The 27,796-nt window shown below is 42.1% G+C and overlaps 1 protein-coding gene across 3 annotated transcripts in view; it reads right to left on the bottom strand.

Annotated features, from left to right (window-relative positions):
• The window catches only part of Kctd19 (potassium channel tetramerization domain containing 19), a 38,448-nt gene that overhangs the window by 5,348 nt on the left and 5,304 nt on the right, over window positions 1–27,796 (bottom strand). For 2 of the 3 annotated variants that reach the window (XM_051201536.1, XM_051201534.1), the window contains exons 2-10: window positions 27,398–27,694; window positions 7,783–7,933; window positions 6,639–6,830; window positions 5,201–5,332; window positions 3,435–3,645; window positions 2,208–2,368; window positions 993–1,096; window positions 446–588; window positions 174–257 (exon numbers count right to left, since the gene is read on the bottom strand). In XM_051201536.1, coding sequence (XP_051057493.1) covers window positions 174–257; window positions 446–588; window positions 993–1,096; window positions 2,208–2,368; window positions 3,435–3,645; window positions 5,201–5,332; window positions 6,639–6,830; window positions 7,783–7,933; window positions 27,398–27,694 — 1,475 coding nt within the window. The remainder of the gene's footprint in view (window positions 1–173; window positions 258–445; window positions 589–992; window positions 1,097–2,207; window positions 2,369–3,434; window positions 3,646–5,200; window positions 5,333–6,638; window positions 6,831–7,782; window positions 7,934–27,397; window positions 27,695–27,796) is intronic. The other variant, XM_051201537.1, reaches the window with a different exon arrangement.

Genomic DNA, 27,796 nt, shown 5'->3' with positions numbered 1-27,796 from the left:
AAGAAGCCTTTAAAGGGTTTTGCACAGGACACTGGCTGATACTGAGCCCATTTCACTATCTTCCTCCCCCAGCTATGAGGAGAGGAAGTCACTCTGGCAGGTGAGAACATTCCTAAGAGGAATGTGTAGAGGTCTAGGTTCCAAACATGGGATCCAGAGTGCAGTTTGCTTACTTGTATGCCTCACACTGTGCAAGGGCTTCCGAGAGGGCTGGAATATGATATTCCTCCACCTCCTGGCAGAAGAGAGGCCATTCCCTGCAAATGACAAGGAGATGGTAGATTTGGCAGGGGGAGACATGAACTCCTAAAGAACTGCCTTGAACAATAATGCCCATGTTGAAAATAATAGAACCTCATCCAAAAGGCTACAACTGAGGGTTCTCTTTGATGCAGAGAGAGTCAGCCTTAGTGGTCTCACAATCTTATTCCGTAGGTTTTCTTACTTAAATTCTGATGGCAAAAACAGTTTTCCAAGTCTCAGGAAGTTGAGAATGTGCCGGAACATTTGGCCATCACCGTGGATGAGCAAGGTCTGTCCGTAGGTGATCCAGTATATTCTCTGAGTGTTGGATAGCAGTTCTGGATACTAGAGGATGGGGTTAGACATTAGAACCAGTCCCAAGGTCTCAGATTTTAGAAAGGAGCAGGTTTTGGGATTTCCATACAAAGTGAAGAGAATCTAGGGAGAAGCACACTGCCTCTGCTTCAACTTCTGGTAGTTCCCCTACCCTCTCCTGAGCTTTGGAATTCAACCCTACCTCCTTGGTACAGGCCCGTAAGAACCAGCCTCTTCTCTACCTACATTCCTGAAGCCTTCCAAACATGCTGCTCATCACATTTCTACTGACAGAATTAGAGTATTCCTAGCAAGGAAGCTGGGGAAAGGTTCTTATGCTAAGCAGTACTGGAGGCTGTGTGAAGATCACATGACAAGCCCAAAAGCTTCAGGTAGGGAAGCCAAAGTAGGAGAGCAGCTGGGTCTAACAGTACCTTCATCAGGGTCTGCAAGGTAGTTGCATACCAGTGGCTTCCAACATAAAGCTTGATGATCTGTTGGGGTGAATATATAGTGATTCCTGCTGTCCACTCCTCGTCTATGGAAATCAATGAGAGGGAACACATCATATGACCAGAAGGAAAACTAGTAGGGCACTTTGGCCAATAGTGTTTGCATGGTAAGACTCCATACTCTCAAAACTCATATCATCTTGCCTCTCTGAGAAACAAAAACCCCAGACACAACCTCTGCTGCTCACATGCTTCCAGGAGAGTGAGATCAACTTGGAATGGTAGCTCTAAGAGTCAACTGCTGTCTTGGGTGAGGAGGGACTGCTAGGATGCTGCTCCTGTCCATCTACACTGCCAGTTCCCTCTGGTGTGTGACTGGTAATGTCCTAGGTGTGCAGCTTTTCATGTGCCCAATCAAGATGGAGCTAGGAGTCCTTCTTTTTGTATAGAATTAGGCTGTAAACTACAGAAGATAGAACTGAACCCAAGTTACTGACTTGTCTATTCCTGTCTTTCAATGTCTATTCCTGTTCTGGTATATATGGTGGTGCTCAATAAATGTTGAGTGTTGCTGAGTGATAGAAATATACCTTAAACTTACATAAAAACATGTTAAGAGTTTATTAGCAAGCTGGGCATAGTGGCACACACCAATTCCAGCACTTGTGAGGTAGAGGCAGGTAGGTCTTTGTGAGTTTGAAGCTAGCCTTGTCTACACAGTAGGTTTCAGACAGCCAGAGTTACATTGAAAAACCCTGTCTCAAAGAAAAGAGTATTAACTAAAACAATATTACATTTGGACTAACTTAGACCCTAGTTTGACCACTGTGTAATTTTAATTTGAACAAACTTGTTCTTTGCCTCTGCTCCATTCTAAATGGATTCATGAACCATTTCTTCCTGACTGACTGACTGTGAGAAACAAATGGCAGCTCATGTTAGCTCCCAGGACTAGGGCAGGCATGCTCCTGGGAATCTGTGCAGTCCCAGATACAGTATCCCTGTCTGTAACTGTGACATACACTGTGGAGCTGAAGGTGAGGAGAGGACTTGTAGCATGAAAGGTCATCTACCTCTCCTTTTTCTTCCATTTATACTTCTTGGTTCTGGCCCTCTTCTCCTTTCCTCTCTAGTCTCTAGTCCCTCCTTTGATGCTAATTTCAAACACAGAAGCTTTACTGTAAAGTAAAAATTTACTGAGCATATCTGTGGGTGGCAAAGTCCTTGGCTCCAGATGAGTCTTCAGAGCAACTTTCATTGGTTCATAGGTGATGTCCCTCTTGTCCAGGAAGGCACAGAGCTCATATACCTCAGAGATTGTCTCAGTCAGAGGCAGCCGGCAAGTACCCAGCCAGTTCCTGCCCAGAGGAAAGCCTGTTATGAAGCACTATAGTACTATACGTTAAAGGAATCTGGCCTGTAAACCTCCTGTGATCAGGGTGTCTTGTAACAGTACTTCCTAATGTGGCACCAGAAGAATCATTTCCTTGCTTTAACTTGGTGATTGTTAAAAGAGAATAAGCCTAGACATAAGCTCACCTCTTCAGACCTATTTCAGCAAGGCCAACCAAAACCATTCAATTCAAGCCTTAAAGCTGGGCCAAAACCAAGCCACTTCCTTCCTGTCTTCTCATATAAGTATCTGCTGAAGCAATTACTAACATCCTTTGTACATAGAAAGAGTCTAAGGTATGAACACCAAACCTCTAGTCCAACCCTCCTTCAAAAGTACTTGCATTTGCCTTCTGTGACATTATAAGTGGACATGTCTGGGAGTGATGGGCCTAAAAGTATAGGCCTAAAGGTTCTAAAATGACAATTAGTTCAGGTAACCCTTTCCCCAGAGAACTGAGAATACCCACCTATCTTCAGTACTAATGAATTTTGTAGCATTAACAGAGTTGTTCCTTTTTAGAAACCTTCTATAGAAATGTAAAGGAATCCATGCCCTGGCATTAACGAGAATTCTGAGCTCATTTCTCAAGGGACCACATCCTCTGGGAAATCTGTCCTGCTTTGTTTCTTGGGTGATCACCCTGGGCTCTAGAAAGCCTCCTAAGACTGAAAAGAACCTGTGTTTGTAAAGAGTTTTACTCAGGGTACCCAGGACTCCAAAGATATGATGGTAGCCTGATAACCTCAGACCTAGCACAGGGAAATGAATGACAGAAAACAGAAAAATGGAACACCCAGAGCCTTTGAATCATGGAGAGCTTTGAGAATTGGTCTCAGCCTGATCCTCAGAGGCCCAAACCTGGTAACGATGGTGCTGGAAGAGATAAAGTAGTGAGGTACCCCAAAGACACTTTTCTCTGTTAGCTCATGGGAAAGGCTTAGGTTGTGTCCCAAGATAAGGACATCCCAAGATGGACAGAGCCCATTGTGATGTGACAAAGTGGTTTCCTGAGAGAGACTGGGACTTACTTGACATGCTGGAAGAGGACCCCGTTCCCTGTGATGTACAGTCTGCTTCCATCTAGCGTGCTCTCAATGCGAAGCTGGCCCAATGCAGAGTCTGGATACTTGACCAGAAGGCCCAGTGCCATCATGTACAATGGTTTCACAGACTCCAGACTAGCTGTGCGGACCCCCTTCCCAGGGCTTGGAGGAGGACAGGAGGTCCGGGAACAACCACCTGTGTTGGGGGAAAGAGATGACTCCTAGATCTTTGATCATACCCAAACTGAACACTGTGGGTCTTCCTGCTACCTCAATTAGGTTTTAATTGGTGAGATGGCAGTTGTTTGCTTACATAGTTTAAATCTGGATCACTTCAGTAGAACTTGGTATACTCATTAGTTAAGAGGTTAAACTCAAGAGAGCTGACAAAGCAGGAACACTGAGCCAGCTGACAAGCTTCTAGAAGTTTTCAATTTTTTTTTGAAATAGGATCACTATATATACCAAGCTGTCCTCAAACTTGTGATCCTCTTGCCTATCTCCCAAGTACTGGGATTACAGGTATGTACTACCATGTTCTTCAGCCTCCTGCTGGAGGATTGTCTTGTCTTATTTCCAGTCTTCAGAGCATCCCTATCAGCAGTCTGCAGATGAATGAACTGTATTCTCAGCTTTGCCTGACATTGTGGCTTAGGGAAAATTACCAGTAACTTCAGAGTTTGGGCTGTGTCCCCTTTCAAGGGGTTATGAAAGACCCTTGGTTATGATGGCCTGTGACACTCTCACCATATCACAACACCCATGCTTTCTGATAACCAGAAGCTGTTGGGAAAGGAGCTAAACTAGCATTCTTCTTAGTAAACTAGAAGGTCCTGGCACAGGTTCCTGAGACTTGCTACTAGATGCTGCTCCTCCCATACAGGAAAAACATTCCATTAGCCTGGGGAAAGGCTGAGCCTCATTCCACAGGGCAACCATACAACTAGGCCAAACTTCACATGTGTAAGACAGTTCCTTATTTTTGTTGTTTTGGTAACTCTGTTCATTGAAAAGGTTCTACACATTCTCAAAAGGCCAGCTTCCCTCCTTATTCCCCCTATGTCTGAGTTTGCCCCGACCCATGAAGCTAGAGCCTCCTGAAGCACACATGATAGTTTCCATGGATGTGCAGTATGAGCTGATGAAAGGCAAGTCAAACTGTGAAGAGGAACAGCTGGACTGAGGCAAAACCAGGCACACAAAGGTCTGACCTGGCCAAGGGTCAGACAATGTTAGGAAGAAGCAGAAACAGGCAGAGAAGTCAAAGAATATGAAATGAGGTGGGTGAGGGGAAGGGACATTGGGCAAAGGATAACTGAAGAACTGATAAGAAACTATGCCCAGTCATTTCTTTTTTAGCTGTTCCTGGAAGAGGAAAGATGGGAGTCGCAAGTGGAAGTCTAGGATTTCCACAGAGGAACAGATAGCACCTGCCTAGCTTGTCCTCAGGTCCAGCCGGCTTCTCAGGACATCAAAGCCTGGTTTCCCACTCAGGGTGGGAGCCTCCTGTTCAAGGCTAAACAGGCCTCTCTTTTGCCCTGGCTTTGGGTGTAATGCTGAGTAGAGAGGACATACAGAATTTTAAGCCAAATTCCTTTTCTCAGATTCTAAGTCAAGTCACAACACTTGTTTCTTACTACCATCCAAGTCTAAAGTGGCTGTAAGGGGAGATGTTTGCTCTTGGCTTCTTAGCTCAAGCTCAGACTGTTCTAGACTATCAAGGGGAAGACAAAAGTTCCTGGGCAACATACCTATATTCATCCGGTACAGCCGTACAGCTTCCGTAAGCTCAGGGATTTCCAGAATTTCTACTTCTGCTTCTAACACATCTATATTGGAGAAGTTATCTGGTAGTAAAATCTTGTGTGATCTGAGAAAATTCACTTGAAAAGCAAAGAGAAACAATGTGAGTTAAGGAAGCATATTCATGACTAATCTGTCCGTGTCCTAGCAGATTTTTAGTGCTTTGTCTTATGTTAGGATCTCCTTGTTTGGAAACAATTGCTAAAACATACCTGATTAAGTTTGCTTTGAGGCTGTGGTTTTCAAAGACCCCAGATTGCTTTGTTTTCCTGTGTCTGAATCCATGGGTGTTGCCACCCCTGCCTGGCCTGGCCTGACACTCCCAGGCCCTCTTTGTAAACACAAAGGCCTTGAGACTTACCCTGAGAGTCTTGACCCAAGAGCAGGTCATTCCAAAAGAGGGAGTTGTCCTTTTAGAGAGGAGAGGCCTGGCTGAGCCTGGGCTGCCAGGTGGTGCTTGCAGTTTGTCCCTGCTGGGTTGCAGTATGGGAGACAGAGAACCAACACTAAGTCCCTGTGTGAATCAACTCAGATATTCAGAAGCACAGCACTAACAACTTTCTAGGTGACTTTGAATCTGGATAGCTGGGCCTCAAGCATTTGGGCCCCTGACCTAACTTAGTGTTTCTTGTCCTGTCCATTTAGTTCCTTGTCTACTGCTCTGATTATTTAGATAGCAGAGAGGCTGTCAATTCACAGGCTAGCAAAGCTAGTCCTGGGGCAGTGTAGGAAGAGAGGCTCCCTTCTGGCAAGATGAGAGATCTCATCTCTCCTTAACTGGAGCTGCACATTCTGTATGATTCTGGAGAAACTATCATCATCCACCCCCTTTCTTTGCACTCCAAGTATAATGGAAGGCAGGGTAAGTAGGATCTTTGAAACAACCCTATTTCCTTGACATGGTCAGAGCAGCTGAGGCCCAGAACTAGCTAGAGACATAAGCAAAGTATGAGAAGCAACCAGTGTCCTTACCATTAACTCCTGTGGTCCTTAACGCTACTTTAAGAAGTTTCAATGACCCTTTATAGCTAGGCCATCACAAAAGAAATAGAAGCTAAGGTAGCTCTGAGCTAGACTGGGCATGGTGGCACAGGCCTTTAATCCCAGCACTCAGGAGGCAGAGGCAGGTGGATCTCTGTGAGTCTGAAGCCAGCCTGGTCTACATAGTAAGTTCTAGGACAGCCAGGACTACATAGAGAAACCTTGTTTAAAAAAACAAAACAAAAAAATTCTCTGAGCTAAGGGAGAGCCTAATGATGGGCTCTGCTTGCCTCTTGGAAGAGTATCATATTTCTACAACCATTGCTCAGAAAAGGTCCTCAGGCCGTAGCAAAAAATGGACCTGATAGATATAACTATGGGTGTGGAGAGGGTAAGAGTAATCACCAATGAAGCGGAACTCGCTGCACTCGCACTCGATCAGGGCCACTGTTTCAGCCAGCCACAGCAAGTTGTCTTCTGTCACTAGGCTTGGATACTTGGCTACTAGGTCGAGGGGCAAGAAGCAATAGTGCACTTCCTCTTCTGTATCTAACAGTGGTGTGTCCATGAGGCCCAAAGGTGCCTTATCATGAAGACCTAGAAGAGAAGGAACAGAAGGTGTCACCACCTCCCTGAGGCCAATGCTCCCTTGACCCAGGGGTCCTTGAGTTGGGAACTACCCGAGGGACAGTCTCTGCCACATGCTTCTTTCTCCCTTTTCTCTTTTCAGATGTGTGCTTAAGGTTAAGAAAGAGTGTTCTGGGAAGCTAGGCATGAAAAGATCTGTTTTTGTATTTTTGTTTGCTTGTTCTACAGACAGTGAACAGATGAATGATATGACATTTTGGCATATGTACCCAAAGTCACTAAATTCCATTATCCATGTCTCTTCTTTAAGATTTATGTTTATCTGCATGTATGACTATTTTGCCTGTGTGTATATATGTCTGAAACTGGAGTTAAGACAGTTGTGAGCTGCCATGTTTGTGCTGGGTCCTCATCAATAGCAGCTAGTATTCTTAATGCTGAGTCTTTTTTTTTTTTTTTTTTTTTAGCCCCTCCATGGTCTTTCTAATTGATCAAACCGACTTCTGTGAACTACAGATTAAATAAATGCTTTTGACTCCTCTGGAAGCCTAAACCCCATTAATAACCACGGATTCCTGATGTCCCACCATAAGTTAGCCTATATACTGCAAAGGACTTATAAACCTGAGATCACGTGGGCATCTTTGTATAGTGGCTGGAGTTAATTTGAAATGATGACAGAGACTTAGTTTTTAGGAGAGATTGGAAAACATCATGTAGCCTAAATGAAGCTAAGATGCAATGGAATGGAATGGCTCAGGGTGCTGAGTTCTAGCACGCAAGCAGCCATGCAGAGGACAGGCGGCCAGTACTAGGTCAAAAGAGATGATGGAGAAATAGAGTGAGATGATGGAGAAATAGAGACATTTTCCAGAACTAGCTCAAAGGGAGGTTAACTTCTGTTATGGTGAGGAGACAGGGAGCTAGTGACTTCACAGTGTGGGCCTACCCGTGGTTATACCTGTGAAGGCTGGGCTTTTTATTGGAAATTCGGAGGGCTTGCTGATGCACTTCCATGTTCGCCAGTAGTTCAGAGATGCTCTCTCAGCAACAGGAATGTCCGCAGGCCGCACACGGAGGTGGTGCTTCCCTTCCTTCAGATTATCTAGGGTCTGTCAGATAAAGAGTGCTGCCTTGAAAATCCAAACCTCATAGCCTACTTTTCTTTACTCAGAAATATACTATCTGATTTGCTTGGGACAGTATTTTAAAATAAACAGAAACAATCACAAAATGTAAAAATTTAAAGTTATAAGATGGCAAGGTAATAATTCAAAATCCCAATGATTGTTTTTCTTCTGAGTTTAAAGCAATTTTTGTCTTCCAATTTTATGTCAAGTAACAGAATTTTTTCCTAAAAATCTATGGAGATTTGTTTTGTTTTTTGTAACAGTCCTGACTCTCCTGGAGCTTACTTTGTAGACCAGGCTGGCCTCAAACTCACACACAACCACCTGCCTCTGCCTCATGAGTGCTGGAATTAAAAGCATGTATCACTCCACCCCAGCTTCCCCCCCCCCTTTTTTTTTTGAGATGGGACCTCATGCAGCACAGGCCAACCTCAAACTCACTGAATAGCCAAAGGTGGCCTTGTGCTCCTTGATCTCCTAAGTCTTGAGATGACAGGTTTTCCCATCTTGCTCAGCTACAGAGTAATTTCTGTTTAGTCATTTGAAACTTGATATCTTTTAGTATTGTCCTTAATAGTTCAAAACCCCTAATCTTTTATGATTGTTGTGATTTTTTTCATTATGTGTATCCATTCTCATTCTGGAAAGTAGTCTAGCAGTGAGATTAAGATATAATAAAATTCTGACACAGGGTTATATATTTTTCAAATCACTTTCACATATATTTAACTTGAGAGACAGATATGGTGAGTGTTTTACTGATGAGACAGTTGAGCTCAAAGGCTATGGAACTTGCACAAATGGTCTCCCAAGTTCAGAGAATCTTTGTTTGAATGAGCCAGTGGCCAGCAGTGGAGCACCCCACCTGAGTAAGGCAGAGCTGGGTTAGGAATCTTCATTCCACCCTTACCTGAGTACTCATTCTCCTTCTCAGTCCTGCAGGGAACAGATTACCATAGTATTAAACCAAAATTTTCTGGCCTCATTCTAGAAGATAGTGTTTTCCTAATAAACTGTCAACACAACAGGACAAGTGATCCTTTATAGGCACCATACATATGATCAGCTTTCTCCTCTAAGAACCTTGTAACAGACAGAAAGCCTTTGATTCAGTAACAACAAAAGAACCTGCTTCTAATTGCTAGCCGCTATGAATTTGCTCTTGGGATCATAAGTATTAAGAGCCATCTGGTGGTCATATATAGGAACTGGCCCTCTCATAACTGCCTCTCAAAAGCAGGCAGGCCAGCCAGAGTGGGAATCTCTGCCCCATAGGGCCTGAGGGAGGAGTGAACAATGGCAGGGTTATGGAGAGTATTTTCCTGAACACCAAAAGTAATGAAGGAGACTGCATATGTGGAATATTGGGAAGGAGTCTTGAGAAATACTCAGTGCTTTACTAAGTTCCTTCCTGATCAAAGTCAAAGAGCTCTTGGCTTGGAGAAGGGAAAGGCATGGAAAGACTGGGGAGGTGGTTCATTAACGTGCTTACTGCACAAGCATCAATCAGACCCTCTCCAGAGGCCATGTTGAATGTATGGCAGCATATATCTGTAATTCTACTACTGAGAAGGTGGAGACAGGTAGATGAATTGTTGAACTCCAAGTTCAGTGAGAGACTCTGACTCAAAAAAAAAGGGTAGTGAAAAATTGAGGATGACAACTTGGCATCCCAGACACAGGCACACATATCCACTCATACAAACACATGAACACACATATGGATATGAAAGCCAACAGTTTGTATACTATGAGGCAACAATGAGCATCAGTTACAAATTGTATGGCTCTTCAAGAACTCTGGGACTGTTTTCCCATCATTAAAAAAGGACCCAGCTTTCTGTTCTCTCCTGGCTTAGGTATGCACACAGCTTTAGCTTTCGTGTCAAAGTGTCAGCTTTCTGGAGCAGGGAATTGATCAGAGAAAGGTTTCTGTAAGAGCAAATAGTTTTCCTTGGGCAAAGAAAATTTACAACCAGATGCCAGAATGGTGACTGAATAGTTAGAACAAAGTATGCACTGTAAATGGGGAAACATATTGAATCAAGATGAAGGATGACAGCTTCAGTATTTTTGCTGAGAAGTGTGCCAAAGAAAGGAAAATGGTGAGTGTGTCTAGGAAGGACAGGATAGGGCAAGGTGAGTAGAGGTATAAGTTCAGCCACACACCTCTGCCTTGAACATGTCATTGTTTGAGGCTGAAGAAGAAAAGGCGAGAGCAGTAAACAAGAGCCAGAGAGCAGAGGATCATGCAAGCTGCCTGAGGAGTTTTGGTGGTTCTCCTGGTTAATAAAAAGATGTATTGGCTGTTTGTTTTGTTTGCTGTTACATTCCAACTGCAGTTTCTGCTACCTCTACTCCTCCCAGTCCCTCTCCCCACCTCTTCTCTGCTCTCTGCCACCCTCCATCCACTCCACTTCCCTCCAGAAAAGGGCAGGCATCCCATGGATATCAACCAAACATGCATTCAAGTTGCAGTAAGACCAGGCCTCTCCCACATATTAAGGCTGGATGAGACAACTCCAACCCAGTATGAGGAAAGGGGTTCCAAAAGCAGGCAAAAGAGTTAGAGACATCCTCTGCTCCCACTGTTGGGAGTCCCACATAAAGACCAAGCTATACAACTATAACATGTATGTAGAGGGCCTAAGTCAGTCCCATGCAGGCTCCCTGCATGGTCCAGTCTCCGTGGGTCCCTATGAGCCTAGGTTAATTTATTCTACAGGTTTTCTTGTGATGTCCTAGGAGCCAGAGGGGTGTTGGCTGGTTTTATGTCAACTTGTCACATTTGAGACTCATTTGGGAAGAGGGAATCTCAATTGAGAAAATACCCTCACCAGACTTGTCTGTGGACCAGCCTCTCTGGGGCCTTTTCTTGGTTGATGATTGATGTGGAAGGTCCCAGCTTACTGCGGGACGTACCAATCCTGGGTAGGTGATCCTTAGTTGTATAAGAAAGCAACACCTTTAATTCCAGCACTTGGGAGGCAGGTGGAGCTCTGAGTTTGAGATCATTCCAGGGCAGCCAGAATTATACAGAGAAATCCTATCTTGAAAAAACAAACAAACAAACAAAAAACAAAAAGAAAGAAGACAAAGCAAACAGAAAGCCAGGAGGAGCAACTCAGTAAGCAGCACTCCTTCACAGCTTCTGGTCCTATTCCTGCCTCTAATTACCAAGCTGAGAGTTATAAAATGAAATAAATCCTTTCCTCACCAAGATGTTTATGGTCATAGTGTTTTATCACAGAAATAAAAACCCTAACTGAAACAAAAGACTTAAATTAGGGGCTGTTACTTGAATATTTATTGTATCTCCACCCATATAGATAGCTATCCAGCCCTAGATTCCATCTTCTGCCTTTCCATTTCCTCTGCTTATTCATCCCTAAGCTTTCTCCATATATTAACCTTTAAAATCTACCAAATAATCCAAATCATTCCTATCTTAAAAAGTCAATGCTAGTTATTGCCTGTGAGATCCAGTCCGAACTTTCCTTAGCATTACACATAAGGCCCTACACAATCAATGGGAGCAGCATGAGGGCCTTGAACTAGGACAAACACACGTTTAAATTTTGATTCTGTCCTTAAATCTATCATTTTAATTCTAAGCGCATGTACTCCAACTCCTTCTACTATTCTCTGTCCACAAAGCAGGCTTTAGTGTGTGTGAGTGTGTGTGTGTGTGTGTGTGTGTGTACACTGAGGATTAAATCTAGGGTCTCATGCATGATAGGCAAGCCCCCACCACTAAGCTATATCCATTCACCTATTTATTTATTATTTGTCTCTGTGTGCACACATGCATGCCATGGCCTGCATGTGGGAGTCAGAGGACAACTTTTAGGAGTCAGTTCTACCCTTTCCACCACATGGGTTTTGAGACAGATATCAGTTCATCAGGCTTGGCAGCAAGCACCTTTACCTGCTGAGCCATCTCACACTGGTCTCCTCTTTTAAAGGGGGGGAAAAACAAACAAACAAGAGAAAGATTTATCTAGGTGTAGAGGCAGGTACCTTTGAATCCAACACTCTGAAGGCAGGGGCAGGTGGATCTCTGTGAGTTCTAGGCAGTCTAGTCTACATAGTGAGTTCCAGAACAGCCAGAGCTATATCAAAACACTGTCTCAAAAGAAAAATTTTTTAAGGAAAAAAAAAAGGTTTATTTCATCTGGTGTGTGTGTGTGTGTGTGTGTGTGTGTGTGTGTGTGTGTGTGTGTGCATGCTCACTGGTGAAGATGTCTATGGAGGCCAAAGTCCTGGGATCCACCCAAGGCTGGATTTATAGATGGTTGTGAACTGCCTGACATGGGTGCTTTGAAGCAAACTTAGGCCCTTTGCGGGAACAGTACATGCTCTTAATTGCCCAGCATCTCTCAGCCCCACCCCTACCTTAACTTCTTTTACGACAAGGTCTCATTAAAAGTTTCCCTAGGCTATGAACTCCATAGTCCAGGTGGGCCTTGAACTTGTGATCCTCTTCACAAGAAACTGGGAATACTGGCTCATACAGACCTGGTTATTATTAGCCTTTCTTTCTCACATGGGAAAGGGCCAAGGAAAACATAAGGAATTTAGTCTTCCAAGTAGGTTAAGATGTTGGGAATGGAGACTAGAACTTGAGAGTCTGGCCTTTCTTTTTTCTTTTTTTCTTTCTTTCTTTCAATTAAAAATCATTGCTGGACAGTGGTGGCAGTACGTGGGAGGCAGAGGCAAGTGAATCTCCAAGTTCAAGGCCAGCCTAGTCTAAATAGTGAGATAGTGAATTCCAAGAGAGCCAGAGGTACACAGAGAAACCCTTTCTCCTAACAAACAAACATAAATATATTTTATGTGTATATCTGTGTTACAAGTACATACCTGGTTACCACAGAGGCCAGAAGGCAGCATTGGATACTGGAACTCAAACCCATGTCTTTAGAACAACCAGTGTTCTTAACTACTGAGCCATCCCTTCAGCCCAGAGTCCAATGTCTTACCTACTGTTCTCTGCACATTTCTCTCTATAGGCTTCCAAGCCGATTTGAAGAGAACAGGTCTGTTCTCTTCACTATCACATCTCCAAATTTCAGGTTTCTTATATACAAAGGAAAGAGAATAAAAAAATCTGGAAAGTATTGTGAGGATTATAACCAAAATTATATTAATTACCTTCTTCTTGGTGGTCATATCCCAAACTATCTTTCTGGCTTCATCTTCCAATGTTCTGTTTTCAAACCAACATCAATAACACCAAATTCCTCATAACTCCCAAAGTACACCATGCTCTTTGCTGCTGCCTCAGCACTTCTTAATGCCCCCACCTGATGCCTCTGTGTGTGTGTGTGTGTGTGTGTGTGTGTGTGTGTGTGTGTGTGTGTGTGTGTCCAAGTGCACACATCATCCTCAGGAACATCATCTACTTCCTTTGAAACAGTCTGGAGCTCATCAATTAGGTAGATTGGATGACTGGTGAGCCCAGTCTCCTACTTCCATGTACACATTATTAGGATTATTAGTCTATGCCACCATGCCTGACTTTTTTTTTCTCCAAGCAGGGTTTCTCTAGGTAACAGTTTGGCTGTTCCGGAACTCACTCTGTAGACCAGGCTGGCCTTGAACTCAGAGATCCATCTGCCTCTGTCTCCCAAATGCTGGAGATTAAAGGCGTGCGCCACTACCACCTGGCCCATGTCTGACATTTTTATGTGTGTTCCGGGGATCAAATTCAGAGACAAGCACTCTACTAAGTATCTCCCATCTCCTCCCACCCTACCTCAACTTTATGTATGCTATCCCCTCTCCCCAGAAGACTCCTCTTCCCATTTCTCTAGCTGCAGAACCTGGTGCCTCTTCCAGCCATCATCACCGTCCCCCCTTTGTTACCACAAACACATACACACTTCTCTCCACAAGCATTTGGGTTGGATCCAGGCCAGTTCTTTTCTCTGCCCTCAGGTACCTGTTAGAGGGCTGGATTCATGTATCCACCTAATAGAGAAGAAGTGCTTGGAATTATGTTATTTGAAAGACTGCACGAAACTGGAGCTGGAGGGTTGAGTCTTCTGGAAAGGAAGACAAAAGGGGCTGGCAGAGAAGTGGACTGCACTCACACAACTGATAAAGTTCATCAATGTCCAAAACTATAGGAAAAGCTAGCACACACAGCTCACAGTTCAGAAGGCAGTGAAGATGATGGCTTCAACTTGGGACCCGAGAGACAGAAGACTTAAGGGGAGAGAGACCACAATGAGAAAGGACACAGAGAGAATGGCAGGAAGAGTTTGAGTTTGATTGGAGTGGACAGAAAGGCAAAGCACACAATAGAGAAAAGAGGGTGAGGTAGGGAAGTCCTGGAGAAAGACAAAAGAGCATCTACACCCACTCTAAGTTACTGCTTAGTAGTCACAAGAGCTTTAACTTGCCATCTGTAGATCCAAACCCCAAATTCCATTAGTGGATAAAACAGATGAGCTCTTGAGCAAATCTAAATTGACCATGTGAAAAGGGATCCCTGGGGAGGAAGGGAATTCCTGTCCAGGATAACAACCTACTTAGGGCTGGCCTAGTATTCTCTGTTTGGAGGCATTGTTTGGTATGGGGTATACTTTAGTAGGTCAGTCCAACTAGCTTGAGAGGAAGTACACTAGTGGCAGAGAGGATGAGCAATTTTATAGAAATGAAACCTCTATGTCCTGGTGTATCTATTAAACTGTAAGCAGCCCCATTTTCCCCAAGAAAGGAAATGTTTGACAAATCTTTAAAAGAAGAAATCAGGCAAATAAATCTACATTGCAATCTGAGCCAGTGAGGACACGCTATGTGTTAACCGAAGGGGTCAAGCTAAGCAACTAGGCCCGGGAGCTTCAACAGGGTTGTTTCCTGAACTCTCTCAGTGAGTCCTTACTCTGATATCTAGAAATGTAAGACCTCTGCTCACAGGAAGACATTTGGATGCTTTAAGAAACCACACTAGGGAAATATCCAGAGACCTACAAGGATGACCCCAATTAACAATCTAAGCAATAGTGGAGAGGCTACCTTAAATGCCCTTCCTGATAATGAGATTAATGATTACCTTATATGCCACTCTAGAGCCTTCATCCAGTAGCTGCTGGAAACAGAAGCAGACACCCACAGCTAAACACTAAGCCGAGCCCTGTAATCCAGTTGCAGAGAGGGAAAAGTGAAGAACAAAGGGGTCAAGACCAGGCTACAGAAACCCGCAGAAACATCTGAACTGAACAAGGAGGAGCTCATGCACCCTAGTCTGATAGCTGGGAAATCAGGATAGGACCAACCCAGACCCCCTGAACGTAGGTCTCAGTTAGAAGGCTTGGGCTGTCTATGGGACTTCTGACAGTGGAACCAGGATGTATCCCTGGTGCTCGAAAGGGCTTAGGGAGCACATTCCCCTGGAGGGATACTTCCTTAGCCTAGAGACACGAGGGAGGGCCTAGGCCCCATCCCAATGGACTTGACAGATTTTGATGATCCCTCCTGGAAGGCATCACCCTCCCTGTGGAGTGGGTGAGGAATGAGATGGGGGAAGGGAGCAGGGGTGGGGGTGGCATGGGAGGGTGGGTGGGAGAGGGAACTGGGATTGATATGTAAAATAAGAAAAAACATAAGGAAAAAAAAAAACCCACAGAAACATTCCCCAATTCCCTTACCTACTTACTTATTTATGCCCTGTCAGCTCTTCTCTAATAGTATAACCTCCCTGAGACCCCAAGGACTTTGCTTATTTTGTTCTCTGCTAGAAATGGGACACCAGTGCATTTTCTGTTGAAAGAAAGAATGCATGAATAAAAACCACTCTAGGGAGCCTGGTTTCCAGGGGCTTTTGGCTTTACTGATTCAAGCTGTCACAGAGCATATGGCTTCTGTAGGCTGACTTCAGGTGTACTTTCATCAACCTGAATATTATTTTTTGGAATTTTACTCTTCACATGTTATGGCATGGAAAGTTATCAGAGGAAGGTCTCTTATTTCAACAAAGTCTTGCTATACTGACCAGGCTCTTGAATTTGCTTCAGTCCTCCAGCCTCAGCCTCCCAAGTTCTGGGTTATAGACATGCTCCACTGTGCCCTGCCAATGGAGGATTTCTTTGTGGAAGTACAGACCTGAATTCAGAAGGCTAATTGCTAGTGTAAGGACAACTGATGCTGCTTTGGGCCTACATATTAGTGAAAAATAAGTGAGAAGCAATGTAAAACTGAGGGTGCATTGGCATGTATGTTATTAAAGATGGCTGACAAATGCTGGAAGAGCTTTTGGACCTAACAGGATTTTCTTTTTCTTTCCTTTTTTTTTTTTTAATTATTTTTTCTTGTTTTACATATCGATCCCAGTTGCCTCTCCTTCCCATCCTTTATGCCCCTGACCACCCTCCCATCCCATTTCCCACCCACTCCACAGGGAGGGTGAGGCCTTCAAGGAGGGATCATCAAAATCTGTCCCTCCTGTTAGGGGAGTATCCCTCCATGGAGAATGTGCTCCCAAAGTCCTTTTGTGCACCAGGGATACATTCTGGTTCCACTGTCAGAGATGCCTTAGACTGCCCAAGCCTTCTAATTGAGACCCATGTTCAGGGGGTCTGAGTCGGTCCAATGCTGGTTTCCCAGCTATCAGTCTGGAGGGGGGGCATGAACTCCCCCTTGTTCAGGTCAGCTGTCTCTGTGGGTCTCTGTTTTGTAGATGTCTTATGTTCTTATGGGCTATTGAAAGGAACATAATGGTAAAAGAACTTAGGGACCCAGCATAACCCTGACTGCTGTGTAAAGATGAGTGCCTGCACTGCCCTGATGCTAAAAAGGAAGCAAGACTATTAGGCCAAAAGGATGTGCATCAAAAGCACAGATCTCAAATTTCAAATTTGTCTCTACTGCTGGTTCTAGTCTCTTCACTCCATAGAAGTGGACCCAGTATTCATCTCCCAACAGACGTTAACTAAATACCTGTAGATGCCAGATACTTTGAAAAACATTGGGAATGAAAGCATGAAGAGAATATAAACCAGAAAAGGAGAAAGACATACAAAAACAAGATCCCAACAGAATTAGCATTGTTATAAGAACAGATCAGCAATAACTTAATTTTGTCTGGAAATGTCAGGCTAGGCTTCCTACAGCATATATTTAAAGCAAAATTTTAAAGGGGAATGTTCTTAAAAAAAAGTGCAGAAGCATAAAAAGTAAGAATAGAGGATATTTAAGGGTATGATCTTCAGTGTGTGTGTGTGTGTGTGTGTGTGTGTGTGTGTGTGTGTGTGATATGAACCAGTATGTGGGGGTCCTTGAAGCCATTTCAAGGGCTCTACACTGAGATGTCCATTTATCCATTGTTGTCCAGAAGCCACATTGTTGGAATGGCTATCTGCTGTTTATATATTCTTCTCCAAGATCACAAAGTAATCTGTCTCACATCATAAGTCACAGTAAATGTGAAACTCCCACTGGCCTATTTCATCAGTTGCATGATCAACATAAAGACTCCCTGGCTCCCTTGAACAAAAAGAATGTAGGGATATTTGGATTCCTTACTGGTAGCAGATTGCTGACAAATGGAACAACTTCTGGTTCAAACTTTGAAGTTCCCAAAAGACAATGAAAAAGGAAAAAATAAGCTAAGGTATAATTTAGTGGTAAAGTGTGTGTCAGCATGAGTGAAGCCCTATATTCAATCCTGAGTGGGCTTCAAAGGGCTTATAAAAGTGAACCAATAGTCTGTATTAAACCTTAAACTTTTGTGAGTGGCCCTGAAGGGACACTTCACATTCTTCAGGAGTGGCTGTGACTCCTAATCAGTCTTATGGCAAGTGAAAGGCTCAGAGTAGGTTATATTTAAGAGGGCTTCTCAAATTCCACATGAAGTTTTTAGGAAGCCTAAGGATATTTATGTACGGACCGGCCGTGATTACTTTATATCTCCCCTGCGAATAACATATAACATTCCAAAACTTTTAGTTCAAAGATTTACATATCAGTTTTGATGACTCCCAGATTATATTTCTAGTCCCAACTGTTCCCATGAGTTCCAGACCTGTATATACAGTGACTCCTCACTCTCTTACTTGGATTTACTACCTTTTCACTGTTTCTCCAGCTTGACATCACCGATCTTAACTTGTGATCCCTGCCTCTGAAATGTTCACATCTCTTAGAATTCACCACTTACCTAGTTGCTCAGGGTACAAATATAAGTTGTCCATTCTTTAATGTCCTACTTCTCATTCATTAGTAAATCCATCAAGACATATCTGGGATTTAAATTGTTTCTATTACCACTCAAGACCAAACCATCATTATCTGTCATCTGGATCAGTGTTTCTCAATCTATGGGTTGCTACCCCTTTGGGGGTTGAACAACCCTTTCACAGGGGTTGCCTAAGACCATCTGAAAACACAGATATTTACATCATGATTCATAACAGTAGTGAAATTACAGTTATGAAATAGCAACAAAAACAATTTTATGGTGAGGGTCACCACAACATGAGGAACTGTATTAAAGGGTCACAGCTTTAGGAAGGCTGCGAACCACTGCTCTGGGTGTTGCCAGAGCTTCCTAGCTAATTGTCCTGCTTCTTCCCTTGTCCCTATTGAATCTAGGCCAGAATTAAACACATTTTTTTCCCCTCATGAGAGACCAGACGCTAAATATTTTAGGCTTTGCTAGCCATATGGTCTCTGTCAATTCAAATACTCAGCTCTTTTTGTAGTTCAAAAATAGCCATAAACAATATACAAACAGATGAGCATGGCTGTATTCCAATTTGACTTTTTTTCAATCATGAGAATGTAAAAAATATTCTTAGCTTATGAGACACACACAGAGAGAGAGAGAGAGAGAGAGAGAGAGAGAGAGAGAGAGAGGGAGAGGGAGAGGGAGAGGGAGAGGGAGAGGGAGAGGGAGAGGGAGAGGGAGAGGGAGAGGGAGAGGGAGAGAGAGGAGTGGATGGGATTTGGTCCATGACCGATATAGTTTGCAGTCTCTGATATACTGTCAAGCCAGCAGCCACTGAATTTTTCCTTACAACTTTATTTTAAAGATTTATCTGCTTATTATTTTTATGTGTATATGTGTGTTCCTGCATTGGTTTATGTGCATCATGTACATGCAGGAACCAATAGAGGCCAGAAGAAAGTGTCAGATCTCCAGGAACTGGAGTTACAGGTGCTTGCAAACAAGTGTATGGGTGCTAGGAATTGAACCTAGGTCCTCTGCAAGAGCTTAGTAAGCACTTGTAAGCACTCAGTAAACACTTGTAAACATTTAGTATGCATTACTGATCCGTTTCTCTGGTCCCAACAACTTTATTTTACATACTATAAAACTCACATTTAAGAAAACTGGAGATCAGCTGGGCAGTGGTGGTGTACGCCTTTAGTCCCAGCATTTGGGAGGCAGAGGCAGGTGAATCTCTGTGAGTCTGAGACCAGCCTAGTCTACAAGAGCTAGTTCCAGGACAGCCTCCAAAGCTACAGAGAAACCCTGTCTCAAAAAACAAAATAAAACAAAGCAAAAAAAAAAAACTTGAGATCAAGCCAGGGCCTTGTATGTTCCAGGCAAGCATTCTAATACTAAACTACAGCTTCAGCCCCAGTCCCACAATAGTCTTGTTAAATTACTCAAGTTGATCTTGAACTTGAGATCTTCCAGACAGCTGAGGTTAAAGGTCTGTACCACCTGGCCAGGCTAAAGCAGACCAGTTTAAAGGATACATTTCATTGGGTTGTGGTATATTTGCATAGCTGTTCAACTATTACCACTAATTATTCTGATGCCCCACAAAGAAACCTTGCATTCTGGAATACCATTGCCTCTTTTTATTCAGCCTATTCCTCATATCCCACAATCCAGTCTTGCACACTCACTAAATCTACTTTTTGTCTCAGTAAACTTGTCTTATTTTGTCTCTCATTCCCATTTTTTCTTTATTTCTACAGCAGAAAGTGTTTACTTTAGTTCACAGTACCAAGTTATAGTAGTATAACAATGTGGGGAAGTAACAAGGCCAAGAGCTCAAAACACCTGGACACATTGCACCCATAATTGAGAAGCAAAGAGGAGTGGATTAATGTATGCATTCTTTTTTTTTAAATTCTCTTGAGATCTCATTTTGTGGCCAAGACTAGCCTTGAGCTCACATTAATTCTTCTATCTTAGCCTCCAAGTTCTGGGGTTACAGGCACAAGCTAACACATCCAGAAACTACATAAAAACAATCATAAAATACATGGTACTCTTAAGTAGGTCGAATCAGGGCTGGTGATATGACTCAGTGGTAGAGCAACATCCACAAAAATTTGTATATATATATATATATATATTTCTTATTATCTGTGACATTTTCCATTTAGTTTCTCACCCTCTCTTCTCCCTCCCTCCCCTCTTCCCTGTTCTTTCCCTTCCTCTCCCTCCCCTACCCCCTCTCCTTCTCCTCCCTCCTCTCCTCCTTTCTCCTGTCCCTCATATTGTATGGCTTCCTAACTCACTTCTTTTATCTCTGGAAACTGGCATGTGGTTGGCTGTCCAAACACATTAAGTGTTCTGATTAGAATCAGAGACTTCAAGCATACCTTTTAGAGGCAAAAGGTACAATTAGGAATATAGAAGGGCAGGGAAATGGAATGGGACTAGGATAGGAGTAGGTAAATAGGGAATGGTGGACGGAAAACAGAACATCAGTATGAGCTCAGGCACCTGTCTTCCAGAAGCTTTCAATCTTATCCTGCTTGTTGGCTCAGTCTATGATATTACTTTTTGTTTCTCCTTCGTCCTTTTAAAACACTTATTTGAGGTAGAGTCTTGCTGTATAGCCAAGACTAATCTTGAACTTACGTTCTTTCTGCCTCAGTCTCCCAAGTACTGGTGCACCCATGCACCACCATGCCCAGTTTTCCACACTGTCTTTCAACAAAGCCTATCATGTTATAGACTATCTTGAACAATATATGATATCTTTTGAGTGAATAAGACATTCAGTTAGCAGGAGCCAAGTTCTATTTTTATTATTAGGTGCTGATTCTGAAGAACTCCATAGTAAGGAGCATTAATAATTTGGAACAGTTCAGATATGTGCTACCTAATATGGTAGTCACTGTGACTATGTGCCTTCTCCAACTGCAGTAGTCTAAGTCTGAGATGTGCTAAATATAAAAAAACATATCAGAAATTGAAAACTTGGTACAAAACAAGAAAAAGGTATCTTATAATTTTGAAAATACTGAATAGATAAAATATATCATAAAATTGGTGTTTCACTCATTTCTTTACACTTTTAAATTTTTGTCTACTACCAAATTTGAATAATACCTATGAAACAAGAAGTTACTGCATGTACTCATAGTCCTCCAGTGACTTGGGAGGCTGAGGCAGGAGGATCAGTGGAATCCAGGAGTGCAGGGCTAGCTGAGGCAACACAGTGAGACCCCGCCAGCCATCTAAAAGAAATAAAATGTGATTACATATGTCACCCACATACATGGCTCACGTTATTTTTTACTGTACCATTCTTTGCTTTCCCTAAAGCCCATGGGAATAATAACTGGAACCCAGAATTCTCTCAGGTTATGGTTAAATACTTGAAGTGAGACTTCTTAAGAAGAGTCTTTAGACTAAGAACTGACAAAATTCATTTTCACCAAGCAGTGTTTGTTCATTTAGGCAAACCTCTGTGTAGTTGGATAGGCCTTAGCAGTGAGAAAAATGGTGGAAATGTGTGAGGCAGTTGACTTGCTGGAAGCGGCTGTTGGTTCCCAGCTGTATTTACACTCTGCTTCAGTGAATAAATACCACTTTGGCTGGGCCAGCCCAAATGTTTATTTCTTTGAAAACACCATTTCTGAAGCATAAGCACTTGTTTCACAGTCTGTTTTAGAGAGGCAGATACTCATAATTGTTCAAATTCTGCTACTCACACATCTTGGAATTTTGGAATCAGACCAACTCAATGGCCTCTGAGTTGGTGCCTCCTACTTTGAAGCAGATTCCCAGATATATTTTTTTCAGTTTAGGAAGTGACAGCAAAGGGGTTAAAGGGCTTAACAAACTGTTTATATAAGAAGCTTGTGTTCTTTTAAATTATCCTCTAAAACATTGCCTTGGTCACTTTGATTTTCTGCAATGGACAAATTACTCCTCTACTCAAAAAGGTACCTTGGCATAGAGATGAGAAATCCTAACAAGGCATGCCATTTAAACAGTTTTGAAGTCACTGCAAGCAATTCTAGTACTTTATTCCTAAAGAAGTTGACAAAAATTTAGATTCAAGTGGGAGGTTGGAACAAAATTAGTAGAACTACAACTTGTACTGTAGTGTGCTAAGGGTTATTGGATTTCTAAATATTTACCTAGGCTCATCCATAAGCACATACACTACAAAATAAATGGTCTCTTTCCTCCTGACCCAGATACATACACAGTCTAAGTCAGTTTTCTCCCAAGAGGAATTGGGAAGGCATAATTAGTGATGCACTATATATAATAGAGATGCACTATAGTTGATGGACTAGTTCTTATGTAAATGGAATAAACAACACCTTGTCCAGACAGTGAGAATGATATGGAACATAGTCAGATTTCCCTCTTAGTCATATTTAGTTTTTCCAGGTTAAAAGAAAAGTTCTTGTTCAAAAACTACCAAATAAAAACTAAGTACAGCCATCACAGAAATTATTTCTGTGGCTTGGAGAAAACTTAAAAGTCATGCTTCCATTTTCTGTCATACTTTGATGCTTTATCAGTAAAGGTATTTAAAGCTCTTAAAATAAGAAAGGCAGGTGCAGTTGGGCAGTGGTATTTCATGACTTTCATCCTAGCACTCAGGGAGGCAAAGGCCAGGAGATCTCTAAATTCAAGACCAGTCTGTTCTACATAGTGAGTGCCAGAACAGTCAGAGATAAACAGAGAAACCCTGTCTTAAATCCCCCACCCCCCAAGAAAGAAAAGAGAAGAAAGGAAGGAAGGATGGGTGGATGGAGGGACGGACAGACTGACCAAAGGAAGGAAGGAAGGAAGAAAGGAAGGGAGGGAGGGAGAGAGAAAGGGAGGGGAAGAACTGTGCTAAAGAGAAATACTCAGTGGTAAAAGAGCTTGCTATTCTTTCAGAGGATCTGAGTTCAGTTCCCAACACCCAAATTGGGCCTATCACAATCACTAGTAACTCAGTTCCATGGAATCTGATGCCCACTTCTAGCCTTCATGAGGATCTATACCCTGTGTGTGCACACGAAGACATATACACACACGAGTGAAAATCATAAAGCAAACAAAAAATTTTAAAGGAAGGAAGTAGGTTGTATAGGGACACAAGACTGTAATCCCAGCATGTGAGACACAGAAGCATGAAAGTGAAATTAAGGGTCCTCCTCAGCTGTATAGTTAGTTCAAGGCCAATGTGGACTACTTGACACCCTTTCTCGAAATGAAAAAATAAAAATACAAAAAGGTATGGTGGTATATGCCTGTAATCCCAGCACTAAGTGGAAGCAGGAAGATCAGGAGTTCAAGGTTACCACTGGCTACATAGTAAATTCTAGATCAACTTGAGCCACATAAGACCCTGTCTCAAATCACCAAAAAGAAAAAAAAAAAAAAAAAAAACAATGGATATGGTGACACCTTTAATCACTAGCACCTTCGAGGCAGAGGCAGACAAATGTCTGAGTTTGAAATCTGGCTGATCTACCTAGTGAGTTCCAGGCTGACCAGAGCTATATAAGACTCTGGCCCCCAAACAGGGTCAAAAGTAAAAACAAAAATAAAGGGAAAAATGAAAAGAAGTCTCTTTGGCTCAGCAGTTTAAGAGCACTTGCTGCTCTTTCAGAGAACCCAGGTGCAGTTTCCAGCCTCCAAAGTGGCTGTTCACAGCTGCCTCTAATTCTAGTTCCAGAGAATCTGATGCCCTCTTCTGGTCTCCACAGGTACCTGTATGCATATGATGTACATACTAATACACACACACACACACAGAAAATAAATGAATCTTAACAAGCAAAGAATTTTAAAAATTTAAAAGGCTCTTAGGCTGGGTATAGGGTTCCATGCTTTTAATCCCAGGTCTTAGGGGGCAAAGGTAGGTAGATCTCTGAGTTTGAGGCCACCCTGCAGCCTGGTCTACATAGTGAGTTCCAAGAAAGGAGAGCCAGAACTGTGAGACCATGTCTCAAAACAAAACAAAAACAAAACAAAACAAAAACAAAAAGTCTCTTGGAAAATAAAGAAGTTAAGACAAAGACAGGATTCTTCAAATTGGAGAGCTTTTGCTTTGCCAAAGTGAATATTGAGTACCTTATAGGAACAATGAGAAGTTTTTTTTTAAAAAGTGAGTTGTCCCTATGTTGCTTAGGCTAGTCTTAAACTTATGCACTCAAGAACTCATCCCACTTCAGCTTTCTAAGTAGTTATAATTACAGATGTGTGCCACTGTGCCTGTGATGAATCTTACAGATTTTAAATCTCAGACATGGTGTACATAGTAAATCCTAGAAGTTGTACAGTTTTTTTTCCTTTTAAAAGTTCACAACACAAGCCTGTTAATCTCAGTATTTGGGAGACAGAGGGGAGGATTTCAAGTTCAAGGATAGCTGGAGTCACAAATGAGAAGCCTGTCTCAAAGTCCCAAGAGAGAATTGGAAAGATGTCTCAAGTGGTTAGGGCCTTGCTGCACAAAGCCTGACAGCCTAAGCTCCAGTTCTGGAACCCACATAACACTGGAAGGGAAGAAGTGACTCCAAAAAGTTGTTCTGACTTCTGCATGCACACCATGGCATACATGCCCATATACACTCATCACATACACACTAACAAAAAAGCACCAAAACAAAATAAAACCCAAGGCCTACTATAGGTATGGTAGTCCGCACCTACAATCCCAGCATTTGGGAATCTGAGGCAGGAGGATTTCTTTGAGTTTGAGGACAGTATGAGCTTCAAAGTTAGTTATTCCAGGACAGCCTGAACATAAAAAAAAGCATCCCAGCTGGATGGCATGAGTCTCAGTACTCAGGAAGCAGAGGCAGGAAGATCTCTGTGAGTTCGAGGCCAGCCTGGTCTACAGAGCTAGTTCCAGGACAGCCAAGGCTACACAAAGAAACCCTGTCTCAAAAAACCAAAACCAACCAAACAAAAACAAAACAAAACAAAAAACCCAAGTGATGGGAAATGTCATTCTGTAAATTTGTTTTTTTTTATTGATTAATGAATAAAGCACTGTTGGCCAATAGGGAAGCAAGATAGGTGGGGCTAGGAGAGGTGAAGAATTCGGGGAAAAGTAGGACAGGGTTGAGATATGATCTCAGGAAGTGAGTATGCATTAGTCTCGTGTTCTAGATAAGATCATGTAGAAATACATATATTAGTTATTATGGGTTAATAATTTAGACAGAGCTAGCCAATAAAAAACACTAACAACTGGCCAACAATTTCATAATTAATACAGTGTCTCTCTGTGTTATTTGGGACTGATTCAGCTGTGGGACCAGGCTGGCAGGAAAATGCATATAAAAAAATGGTGCCCAACATGAGTACTAAGAACTTCCACTTAAAACTTAACAAAAGCTTAAAAAGGGATTTTTAGAGATATTGTCCATAAATGTTCGTTTTTATTTAGATGGGTGGGTTATAAATGGTTAATGACCACAATCAATTTCTTTTTAAAGGTAAAAGGGGAATATGATATAGAAATGAAAACCTTATATTGGAATGGATTTTCATTTATTGATACAAATTTAAGATCAATTTTATGATAAGTATGTTTCTCCTTTTGTTTAAGTATCATGTTTATATAACTCATTTAAAAACATAATGTATAATTTAGTACAGCTTATAGATAGTTACCTATAATAGTAAAAACTTTGGTTAGTTAGGTTTTCTAGACATACAGAGATGTATATGAAGTGAATAGATATTCTTCAAACCTTTCAAAGACCTACAGAATATGGCATTTAAAATGGTTTAGGGTTTTTCTTGACAGTGAGACATAATTGCTCCTGACAACACCAATTATGTCTGAGAGGCAGATGGGCATTGAAGAAACTTGTTATGAAGTTTGCTCCCAATATGGCAAAACTAGCCATTTTGGCAAGAAAATGCTCTTATCTGGACTATTTGACTGTTGCTTTATAAAATGGACATACAGGATCAACAGGAAAGTGACTGCTGAAACAAGATGGACATTGCTGCAGGGTTCCTGCTTTGTGAATTAGTCTGCCAGACATTATACAAGGCACAGAAAATGACTGACAAACTGCCAATACAGGCAAGACAATTTAAAGTTTCCTAGTTTGCTAAGGAGTCTGCCAGACACACTATGGCCTATGGGCCAAAGATAAAACATTACAAAAAAACTTTGGTGGCTGATCAGGCAGCGAATTGTTTCTGTCAATTCTAGAGTTTATATATTGTCCTTCTGTAGTCTTTGATGGAGTTAAAGACAGTCATGGTTATAGTTTTCCTTAGGATTAAAGATAAGTTACATATAAGACTTTAGACTCACAAAGATAGATGATAGAATATTTTCTTTAATTCCTGATAATGTTAATGTACTATATTGTTAACTATAGTTCTTATTTGATAACTGTTTTGTTATATATTTTACTATGTTAAAGCCCTTCTTTTTATTTTGACAGAAAAGAGATGATGGGAGATGTCATTCTGTAAATATGTTTCTCTTATTGGTTAATGAATAAAGCACTGTTGGCCAATATGGAAGCAAGATAGGTGGGACTAGGAGAGGTGAAGGATTCTGGGAAACGTAGGAGAGAGTGGTGATATGCTCTTGGGAAGAGAGGACGCATGATTCTGGTGTTCTTGATAAGATAAGACCATGTAGAAATACATATATTAGTTATTATTGGTAATAATTTAGACAGAGCTACCCAATAAAAACTGCTAACAACCGGCAAACAGTTTCTGTGTGTCGTTTGGGGCTGATGCAGCTGTGGGACCAGGCAGGTAGTAAAGTACACTTAACACCCAAGGGTTGGAGATGTGGCTTAGTGGTAGAATATTTGCCTAGCATGCAGTAGGCCTTGGTTTTGTACACAGCACCTCAGAAAAAGAAAAAAAAATTAAGTAAGTGGCAGTTTAAAATAAGATTTCAAAGAGCCTAAGATAACCTATCAATAACATTAACTCCTATCTCATGTCCCTTGTGGCTGCTGATACAAATAAATCAGAATCAGATGAAAGCCTCTGTTAACACTGTAGTTAAAAACTGGGTGTGTGGCACTTGGTGAACAGGGGCTTTGAGGTCATAAAGTCAAGGTGGTCCTTGCCTACACAGTGACATCTTGAGTCAAAAACAAGCTGTCATGCCATCCCAGTATATTATTCATCATTTTAACTCATTTATTGCATTGCCCATTAAAAGGGATACTTCAAAAACTAATATAAAAAGCAGCCTCGCATTTATTGATGCTGCTGAACATCACTCTTGGAGGAGAAGCACATCTTACCTGAAGCAAAGGCATCAGCTGCAAGCCCAGGGCTTGCTCATAGAGCAAGTTTAGTTCAGCACAACTGGAGAAAGAGAGCTTGGAAGTGTAGAGGTAATAGTGTACGTGCCTAAACGTGGAACCATCTCTGTCAATGAATAGCCTCTGGGTTTCTGAAGAGGTCAAGGCTGAAGCCTCTTTCCACAGCAGTGAGTCTGGGAACTGAGCAAGTTTGCTTCTGGGAACTGAGAAATGCCAGCCCCCAACATTGAAATGAAACAAATCCTCTGCTGATTCATGGGGCACACCAGGTTCCTCCTAAAGGTAAAATGAGGAGAGTTATATAATAAAAAGAAATTGAAAGCATCCTGACAAGAAGTATTAAGCTATATTTTCTGACAACATGGTAATGTACACACA

This window comes from Phodopus roborovskii, unplaced genomic scaffold (assembly GCF_943737965.1).
Source record: "Phodopus roborovskii unplaced genomic scaffold, PHOROB, whole genome shotgun sequence".
In the NCBI taxonomy this organism is placed as follows: Eukaryota; Metazoa; Chordata; class Mammalia; order Rodentia; family Cricetidae; genus Phodopus; species Phodopus roborovskii.
This window is presented reverse-complemented; position numbering and strand designations above follow the sequence as displayed.